Source organism: Littorina saxatilis, linkage group LG2 (assembly GCF_037325665.1).
Source record: "Littorina saxatilis isolate snail1 linkage group LG2, US_GU_Lsax_2.0, whole genome shotgun sequence".
In the NCBI taxonomy this organism is placed as follows: Eukaryota; Metazoa; Mollusca; class Gastropoda; order Littorinimorpha; family Littorinidae; genus Littorina; species Littorina saxatilis.
In genome coordinates, this window is record NC_090246.1 from 100230975 (window position 1) to 100241544 (window position 10570).

A 10570-nucleotide genomic window follows, 5' to 3' on the forward strand; every position below is an offset into this window, starting at 1 on the left:
TTCCACTTTGACACCTGGCAGACAAGTACAGCTTGGCTGCTTCCGGTGCAGAGTGAGAACTGAAACCTCTTGCACTCTGCACAATAAACATTTTTTTATACATGTGCGTTGCACAGAAAGCAGCCATGCTGGCTATTGTGTGTATGTCTCCAAGCTGGATGATGCCATTATCCCATTTAAACTGTTGTCATTTTTAGATGATTTTACAGAATACAGAATACAGAATCTTTAATTGCCCAAGGTTGGGAATTTGTGATGACATTGCGGTTTCACATTTCAAGTGAAGGAAGAATGCCTTGAAAGTTTTCCGATTGCACAGTGTTAATATTCCAACCCCAAAATCGAATCTAGTATTCAGGCATGCCATGAAACAGTTTATCATCAGGGGAATCCCCATATTTAATTATTTCGAACGCAAAGAAACATGTCAGGCACATATAATAGCATTTCATGCTCTCAAAACAAAGGGTGGTCCAAGTCGTTTTTTGCTTTAAATGCTTCCTTTTGTCTACATTGCCAGGAGACCTGTTCTGCATTTCTCTCGCTTACTGTTGCTGTGTATGCTCACTGTTGCTGTGTATGCTTACTGTTGCTGTGTATGCTGACTGTTGCTGTGTATGCTGACTGTTGCTGTGTATGCTGACTGTTGCTGTGTATGCTTACTGTTGCTGTGTATGCTGACTGTTGCTGTGTATGCTCACTGTTGCTGTGTATGCTGACTGTTGCTGTGTATGCTTACTGTTGCTGTGTATGCTCACTGTTGCTGTGTATGCTTACTGTTGCTGTGTATGCTGACTGTTGCTGTGTATGCTCACTGTTGCTGTGTATGCTTACTGTTGGTGTGTATGCTGACTGTTGATGTGTATGCTCACTGTTGCTGTGTATACTTACTGTTGCTGTGTATGCTTACTGTTGCTGTGTATGCTTACTGTTGCTGTGTACGCTGTGTATGCTCACTGTTGCTGTGTATGCTCACTGTTGCTGTGTATGCTGACTGTTGCTGTGTATGCTGACTGTTGATGTGTATGCTCACTGTTGCTGTGTATGCTCACTGTTGCTGTGTATGCTTACTGTTGGTGTGTATGCTGACTGTTGCTGTGTATGCTCACTGTTGCTGTGTATGCTTACTGTTGCTGTGTATGCTCACTGTTGCTGTGTATGCTTACTGTTGCTGTGTATGCTGACTGTTGCTGTGTATGCTGACTGTTGCTGTGTATGCTCACTGTTGCTGTGTATGCTGACTGTTGCTGTGTATGCTTACTGTTGCTGTGTGTGCTTACTGTTGCTGTGTATGCTTACTGTTGCTGTGTGTGCTTACTGTTGCTGTGTGTGCTTACTGTTGCTGTGTATGCTTACTGTTGCTGTGTATGCTTACTGTTGCTGTGTGTGCTTACTGTTGCTGTGTATGCTGACTGTTGCTGTGTATGCTTACTGTTGCTGTGTATGCTTACTGTTGCTGTGTATGCTGACTGTTGCTGTGTATGCTTACTGTTGCTGTGTATGCTTACTGTTGCTGTGTATGCTTACTGTTGCTGTGTATGCTTACTGTTGCTGTGTATGCTCTCTGTTGCTGTGTATGCTTACTGTTGCTGTGTATGCTTACTGTTGGTGTGTATGCTTACTGTTGCTGTGTATGCTCACTGTTGCTGTGTATGCTCACTGTTGCTGTGTATGCTCACTGTTGCTGTGTATGCTTACTGTTGCTGTGTATGCTGACTGTTGCTGTGTGTGCTTACTGTTGCTGTGTGTGCTGACTGTTGCTGTGTATGCTTACTGTTGCTGTGTATGCTTACTGTTGCCGTGTATGCTTACTGTTGCTGTGTATGCTTACTGTTGCTGTGTATGCTTACTGTTGCTGTGTATGCTGACTGTTGCTGTGTATGCTTACTGTTGCTGTGTATGCTTACTGTTGCTGTGTATGCTTACTGTTGCTGTGTATGCTCTCTGTTGCTGTGTATGCTCACTGTTGATGTGTATGCTCACTGTTGCTGTGTATACTTACTGTTGCTGTGTATGCTTACTGTTGGTGTGTATGCTTACTGTTGCTGTGTATGCTGACTGTTGCTGTGTATGCTGACTGTTGCTGTGTGTGCTTACTGTTGCTGTGTATGCTTACTGTTGCTGTGTATGCTGACTGTTGCTGTGTATGCTTACTGTTGCTGTGTGTGCTTACTGTTGCTGTGTATGCTGACTGTTGCTGTGTATGCTGACTGTTGCTGTGTATGCTGACTGTTGCTGTGTATGCTGACTGTTGCTGTGTATGCTGACTGTTGCTGTGTGTGCTGACTGTTGCTGTGTATGCTGACTGTTGCTGTGTATGCTGACTGTTGCTGTGTATGCTTACTGTTGCTGTGTATGCTTACTGTTGCTGTGTATGCTATGCTCACTGTTGGTGTGTATGCTCACTGTTGCTGTGTATGCTCACTGTTGCTGTGTATGCTTACTGTTGCTGTGTATGCTCACTGTTGCTGTGTATGCTCACTGTTGCTGTGTATGCTTACTGTTGCTGTGTATGCTCACTGTTGCTGTGCATGCTTACTGTTGCTGTGTATGCTCACTGTTGTTGTGTATGCTCACTGTTGCTGTGTATGCTGACTGTTGCTGTGTATGCTGACTGTTGCTGTGTATGCTGACTGTTGCTGTGTATGCTCACTGTTGCTGTGTATGCTGACTGTTGCTGTGTATGCTTACTGTTGCTGTGTATGCTCACTGTTGCTGTGTATGCTTACTGTTGCTGTGTGTGCTTACTGTTGCTGTGTGTGCTGACTGTTGCTGTGTATGCTGACTGTTGCTGTGTGTGCTGACTGTTGCTGTGTATGCTCACTGTTGCTGTGTATGCTTACTGTTGCTGTGTATGCTGACTGTTGCTGTGTATGCTTACTGTTGCTGTGTATGCTTACTGTTGCTGTGTATGCTGACTGTTGCTGTGTATGCTGACTGTTGCTGTGTATGCTGACTGTTGCTGTGTATGCTTACTGTTGCTGTGTATGCTTACTGTTGCTGTGTATGCTTACTGTTGCTGTGTATGCTCACTGTTGCTGTGTATGCTTACTGTTGCTGTGTATGCTTACTGTTGCTGTGTACGCTGTGTATGCTCACTGTTGCTGTGTATGCTCACTGTTGTTGTGTATGCTTACTGTTGCTGTGTATGCTTACTGTTGCTGTGTATGCTATGCTCACTGTTGCTGTGTATGCTCACTGTTGTTGTGTATGCTTACTGTTGCTGTGTATGCTCACTGTTGCCGTGTATGCTGACTGTTGCTGTGTATGCTCACTGTTGGTGTGTATGCTCACTGTTGCTGTGTATGCTCACTGTTGCTGTGTATGCTGACTGTTGCTGTGTATGCTTACTGTTGCTGTGTATGCTTACTGTTGCTGTGTATGGTTACTTATTTTTGTTTAAAGGCGGACAATACATAATGTCTGATGTGCTTGTTTAAAAACAAGCCGTTTTTGTCGATCCGAAAGGAGCATATCGTCATATGTTGTGTCTTTATTGACCGAGGCGGGTGGGGGGGGGGGGGGGGGGGGCTTGAATGTTTACAATCGTTGACCACGAAAACACGAATCTCAGAACGAGATAGTACAACTGAGAAAAGAAACATCCTTACTGGGTTTACCTTTGACAGTGTACTTTTCACTGCAAGCTCCAAACCATGACAACTGCATGGTTTTGTTCCCACATAGCTCGTTATGAGTGAGAACTCGTGAAAATGATGACATTGACTCTTACCAAACAGGATCTGATGAGGGAGGAGAAGCCCAAGCTGGACCTGGGGGTGTACTACAACCACTTCAAGGAACATCGCAACGACCGCATGTTCCTCAACGGACCTGACATCTCCGCCTTCTACAAGAAGCACCCGCCCTCCGACCTGTTCGCGCCCCTCCAAGGGATGGACCCTGTCTTGCAGTCTCCGGAGTCGTGGATGGTGACTGGGTGTCTTGCGGACTGTACCGATGTCTGTGCTTTGTCCACGGGAAGCGATCTGAGCGATGTAAGTGTTGGATTTTTTGTTTGTGGTGTTTGTTTCTCTGAGGGGCTTTGATATCTGTGTGCCTTTGCTTACTGGCCCATATTTTTGGGCAATTAGCGAGATGGGGAATTTGTGGAATGGAAAAGAGTGTCATAGGCTGACTTTGAATCTGTTGTAGCTATTCCAGTTGCCATGCTGAACATTTGATAGTGTTCATATCTGTTCGGTTAGGAATAAAATGTAGTTGTTCAACGTCGCAGTTTGAATGGATTCTGTTTTGGAATTTAGTGCTCAAAAACGACACAGCTAGCTAAAAGTTAACCGACACCAACAACTACTACACAATAAACTCGTCTCATGCTTGGCACTTTGCAGGTTCTGGTGACAGCGACGAAGCACGGGGACCTGGCTCGCTGGAGCCTGTATGACGGATCCCTGCTGTCTGTGCGAGCTGCCCCCTGCCCTGTGGAGGACGGGGCTGCAGTGGAGTCCCTGAAGTCCGTCTTCTATGACCAGGCTGTGTGTCTTGTGGTCAGGGAGCCCAACAACCGCAAGACTGTAGCCGTAAGTGATCTTGCAATAATGAGTGTGCCATAGCTGTTTTCCAAACCGGCAATCCTTGGCGAAACCAATCGTAGCCATTACTTACACACACGCGCACGCACGCACGCACACACACACACACACACACACACACACACACACACACACACACACACGCATGTATGTAGACACGCACGCACACACACCCACACACACACACACAGCACACACACACGCACACATGTATACAAACACACACACACACGCAGCACACACACACACATACACACAAGCACACACACACACACACACACACACACACACACACACACACACACACACACATGGTAGTTACTATGCAAATGCAGGGAGCCAGTATGCAGAGTATGCAAAGACGATGGTATTATCAGGACGAAAACCTGTTAGACTACACCTCAGACTACACCTCAGACTACACCTCAGGCGGTAGGTTTGTCCGGTTGTTGGTATTTTCAGATTTCAAACTGTAAACTACAGGAAATTTCCTGTTGAAGGGTCCCCTTTCATAGTGATGATAAATCATTAACTATCCAAAGAATTAGGTGTCCATCAGCTACAGTTCCAATATGCAACATTTTCAAATGAAAGTGTTCCCGAGAGTACTGTTTTCATGTAATGTAAAGTCAGATGGATTAAGTCTAAAGAGCCGCTAGACTAACTGAAGGAAAAAATATGATTATAAACAGAAACACCTTCAAGCGGTGGACACATCAAACAGGAAAGAATACAAGAGAAGGGGGTACAGGGTGCATATGAAAGGTTAGAATACAAGGAAAGAAAGCTAAAGTAGAGTCCTTTGCCCCCACTTTCCCAAGCGCTGCAGTGACCCACGTTGCTTGTTTCAGGTGCAGTACGTGGACGAGAAGAAGAAGCAGCCGATCTTGCTGAAGGAGTCAGTGGTCACCCACATCAGCAGCAACGGCTCTCTCATGGTGCAAGTCTGTTGCAAGCAGCTCTCTGGTCAGTGGCGTATTTTCATCTTATGCTTATACATAATAGTCATGACTGGTAACAGGGATTTTCCCGGCCAACAAACTGTTTAAAGACACATTTTTCCCGTGTAAACTATCTTGTTTGGGCACATACATTTACCAACAATCTATAGTTTTGCTGCTTCCTGTGCAAAGTGGCAATGTTTGTTGAATATATTGGATAAGGAGTCCGTGAAGTTTTAAACTACTGCACATTTGTGCATATTTGTGAGAGCAAGAACGAAAGGGCATTGATGAATACCATCAGGAGAAAAATGAAAATGAAAGTAGGTTTTTGTCCGACATATTTGTTTATCTAGAGAGGAGTTTATCAATATGGTATCACAGTTTTCGTAATTTGCAGAAGTGACCCTGGTGTACTGGAGTCTGGTGAACGGCCATGAACTCAACCGCTTCTTGCTCTCAGACGACGTGGCGTTTATCAGACTCGCTTCGACCTTGAACTTCACCAACGACCTTACTTCGTGCGTTCTGCTCATGCCGAGGGGAAACGAGGAGAGTACTATGTACGTCTGGACTTTCAAAATAAACGTGGACGAGGAAGAAGAAGAAGGAGACGACGAAGAAGTCGTTACTCAGAGGTCGGAGGTCGTTACTCAGAGGTCGACAAGAAGCCTGTCAGCCCGAAGCGGACGCACTTCCAGCAGGACATCGAGCGACAGGTCCCCCAGCCCCAGAAAGCCTTCACAAGACTTCGTTCTCAGGGAACGCGAGATTCCGTTCAGACCGTCTGCCGTCGGCATAGCTTTCAGCGACGCTATCATCCTCGGCACGCCTGGGGGACTGGTTTTAATGGTGGCCATGGAGTCGCTAAAAGTAACCACAGCTTTCACCGCTCAGGGCTTGGAGCCCGTGAAGAACCAGCCAGTGTTGAGCTCCACGCTGTGGGATCATTTCGCCCCGGCGCACGCTTCCGGTGTAAAGCTGCTGACATGCGCGACAGGAAGTCACGTGATCGCGAGCTCCTGTGGCAAGACGTTGTGCGTGTGGAATCTTCTTACCAAGAGGCTGGTGGTTCGATCCTCGCTGGGTGACGACGACGAGGTGAGCTTCAGCTGTTTGGGATTGGAATATTTAGCATCTGTATCTGTGTTTGTATCTGTTGCTTCTCAGATTGTGTGTGTGTGTGTGTGTGTGTGTGTCTGTGTGTGTGTGTGTGTGTGTGTGTGTGTGTGTGTGTGTGATGTGTGTGTGTGTGTGGGTGTGTGTGTGTGTGTGTGTGTGTGTGTGTGTGTGTGTGTGTGATGTGTGTGTGATGTGTGTGTGTGTGTGGGTGTGTGTGTGTGTGTGTGTGTGTGTGTGTGTGTGTGTCTGTGTGTGTGTGTGTGTGTGGGTATCTCTCTCTCACTTTCTCTCTCTCTCTCTCTCTCTCTCTCTCTCTCTCTCTCTCTCTCTCTCTCTCTCTCTCTCTCTTTCTCTTTCTCTCTCTCTTCTTCACATGTAAGTTTGTTTCATGTTAAACGAGAAGCACTTTAGGGTATTTAGAAGCGCTTTAATCGCTGCATGTTGGAACGAGCGTACACGCTTCTTGCAGCTAATCTTTTTATATTTAGTCAAGTTTTGACTAAATATTTTAACGTAGAGGGGGGAATCGAGACGAGGGTCGTGGTGTATGTGTGTGTGTGTGTCTGTCTGTCTGTCTGTCTGTCTGTCTGTGTGTGTGTGTAGAGCGATTCAGACCAAACTACTGGACCGATCTTTATGAAATTTTACATGAGAGTTCCTGGGTATGAAATCCCCGAACGTTTTTTTCATTTTTTTGATAAATGTCTTTGATGACGTCATATCCGGCTTTTCGTGAAAGTTGAGGCGGCACTGTCACGCCCTCATTTTTCAACCAAATTGGTTGAAATTTTGGTCAAGTATTCTTCGACGAAGCCCGGGGTTCGGTATTGCATTTCAGCTTGGTGGCTTAAAAATTAATTAATGACTTAGGTCATTAAAAATCGGAAAATTGTAAAAAAAAATAAAAATTTATAAAACGATCCAAATTTACGTTTATCTTATTTTCCATCATTTGCTGATTCCAAAAACATATAAATATGTTATATTCGGATTAAAAACAAGCTCTGAAAATTAAATATATAAAAATTATTATCAAAATTAAATTGTCCAAATCAATTTAAAAACACTTTCATCTTATTCCTTGTCGGTTCCTGATTCCAAAAACATATAGATATGATATGTTTGGATTAAAAACACGCTCAGAAAGTTAAAACAAAGAGAGGTACAGAAAAGCGTGCTATCCTTCTTAGCGCAACTACTACCCCGCTCTTCTTGTCAATTTCACTGCCTTTGCCATGAGCGGTGGACTGACGATGCTACGAGTATACGGTCTTGCTGAAAAATGGCAGCTACTTGACTAAATATTGTATTTTCGCCTTACGCGACTTGTTTATTTAATTTTCTTCACATTGCACTTCCCAGACAGTTGTTAGTCTTCTATTACGTCATTCTGGACGACTCATGCGTCATTTTAACAGGATTCCCTTTTCTTTAAATCTCAGTTCCAGCACCACATCTTATCACGTGACTGTCGCGTGCTGACCTATGTGACGTCAGCGGGGGTCATGGCCGTGTGGGGTATCAACAAGAAAAAGCAACTCTGCGCCTTCAGGCTTCAGTCGAGAGTTACACACCTAGCCATGACTCCGGACTGCCACAGGGTGGCGCTACTGCAAAGCGAAGGCGTGACGTCACGAATACGCGTGTTTGACGTCAGAAACATCGATGACATCAGACTGGATGAAAATAACGACAGCGAGAAGGACAAAGACACCTCGCGGAGTGGTGACTCGGGTAGTGAGAATACGGAATAGTACATTCACGTGCTCCTTGATGCAGGGTTGGGCTATTGTTGGTAAAATTTCTCCCCCACCCCCCCCCCCCCCCACCCCCCACATCCCCCTTTCTCTCACTTTTTACGTTGACGACGTAAGTTGACTTTGTGACAAAACAGTGAGCGTCATGCTATGGAATGGTTGTGGAAAACAGTGAGCGTCATGCTATGGAATGGTTGTGGAAAACAGTGAGCGTCATGCTGTGGAAAACAGGTCACACTGATGTTTGCTGCTCAACCCCCTTGCAGTCGCGCTTGGACATTTCCATTGAACATGAACGTTACTCGTAGTTCAGTTATTACCTAGTTAGTAGACTTCACAGAGTCAACACCAGTGACATGGAAAATACTACAAGTGCCCGATGTAGGCTTCATAACTCTCCATAAATTGCTTTTCTCTGTGTTAGTCAGAAAACTCGATCTTCATTCCGTGTGTGTGTGTGTGTGTGTGTGTGTGTGTGTGTGTGTGTGTGTGTGTGTGTGTGTGTGTGTGTGTGTGTGTGTGTGTGTGTGTGTGTGTGTGTGTGTTAGTGAATGTCTGTCTGTCTGTCTGTCTGTCTGTCTGTCTGTCAATGTCAGTGTCTGTGTCTGTGTGTCTATCGTTGTGTGCGTTTGTGCGTGCAAAAATGTACTCCGAGCGGTAAAAACTTCTTTTTTTGTGTGTACACTGCGAAAAAACAATATGTTTGGATTATTTAATAAACCTTTCCCTCGGCGCCCTATTGAGCCGATGAAAATAGGCGATGATTCCAGAGGGACATTTCGTGTAATAACGGTGCTGCTGTCGTGTCTGCCCCAGCTGTTGCAAGCCATTTGTTGATGCGTGTTCTCTTGTCCCCCCACTACTGTCCCATTAGCGTTCTACTCCAAAGCCTAGAAAGATATGACCAGTTTCTCCCCCATTTACTCAATTGTTTTGTATGAAGGGAGAATTACAAAGTGCCGGGCTTCCCCCTGTCTCGGAATATTTGAATTTGAATCTGTCTGTCTGTCTCTCTGTCTGTCTCTGTCTCTCTGTCTGTCTCTGTCTCTCTCTCTCTCTCTTTGTCTGTCTGTCTGTCTGTCTCTCTCACACACACACACACACACACACACACACACTCTCTCTCTCTCTCTCACACTCTCTCGACCCCCCCCCCCCCCCTTTTTTTGTGTCTTCTTATTCTTCTTTCTTTCTTTCTTTACTTGGTGTTTAACGTCGTTTTCAACCACGAAGGTTATATCGCGACGGGGAAAGGGGGGGGGGGGGAGATGCGGGATAGAGCTACTTGTTAATTGTTTTTCTTATTCTTCAAAATTCAAAATGTTTGTGCTTTATTGCTATCGGTGCATAAGCTATTTGTGTGACATGACTGTGTCCGTGTTACTTATCCACGTGCACACCATATATTTTCAACTTCTCTTCATATAATATATAATATCTAATATATATAGCTATTCTGATGGACACGTGGGGGAATTCGGGGGCTGTGATTGGATGGTCTCACACATCCCTTTTCCGATCATCAAAGCATAACGCTACGAAAGTTGGCCATTTTTGCCGATATCCAAACGATATCGGCAATAACAAAGACGCATGGTTCCGGTTTCTTCCACGTGTATAAAGTACACGCATACCTCGCCAGGCTTGTGTCTGTGGCTAGTCGACAGACGATGCAATTTGCTTTGTGTGTGTTTTTGTTGTTGCTTACTGTACATGACATACATTACGTGTAAAATCCAGTTCTTTAACTGGCAGCAAACCTTGCAAATTTCCAGAAGCTGCAATCTGAAGCGACCTATCTCTGATTTTTGCAGACGATCTCTCCAATCACCAATGTTTAACACAAAATCAGCAAACTCTCCTGTCACATAGAACGTCCATTGTGTAGTGCAATGTTGAAATGAAGTTACCGGTCTGAAACATTTCGTCGTTTCTTCTGAGACAATCCTTGTTCTCTTATCATCTACAGATTTACCGCAGTCTTCACCACGCGAATTCCCAACAGAAGTCAGACTTTCGAACATACAATTTACGTAGCCAAGCATGATACGTCATAACGTCATATGATTCCTAAGATATTGACGTAATGCTAAGCATCCGGTTATCTTGAGTTTTCTCCGTAATACATGTCCGTGGGTTTTTCAATGTTCGGTTATTTCCGTGGCTTCATGCAGAAAGGGAACCGTCGTCTGCAATC

At 45.0% G+C, this 10570-nt stretch overlaps 1 protein-coding gene across 2 annotated transcripts in view; it reads left to right on the forward strand.

Moving 5' to 3' along the window:
* Nucleotides 1–8437, forward strand: part of LOC138960324 (uncharacterized) — a 38132-nt gene extending 29695 nt beyond the window's left edge. For both annotated transcript variants that reach the window (XM_070332184.1, XM_070332183.1), the window contains 5 exons: nucleotides 3741–3998; nucleotides 4353–4541; nucleotides 5405–5519; nucleotides 5895–6595; nucleotides 8059–8437. In XM_070332184.1, the coding sequence (XP_070188285.1) occupies nucleotides 3741–3998; nucleotides 4353–4541; nucleotides 5405–5519; nucleotides 5895–6595; nucleotides 8059–8370 (1575 nt within the window). In that variant the 3' untranslated portion in view covers nucleotides 8371–8437. The remainder of the gene's footprint in view (nucleotides 1–3740; nucleotides 3999–4352; nucleotides 4542–5404; nucleotides 5520–5894; nucleotides 6596–8058) is intronic.
* The last annotated feature ends 2133 nt before the right edge of the window (nucleotides 8438–10570 follow it).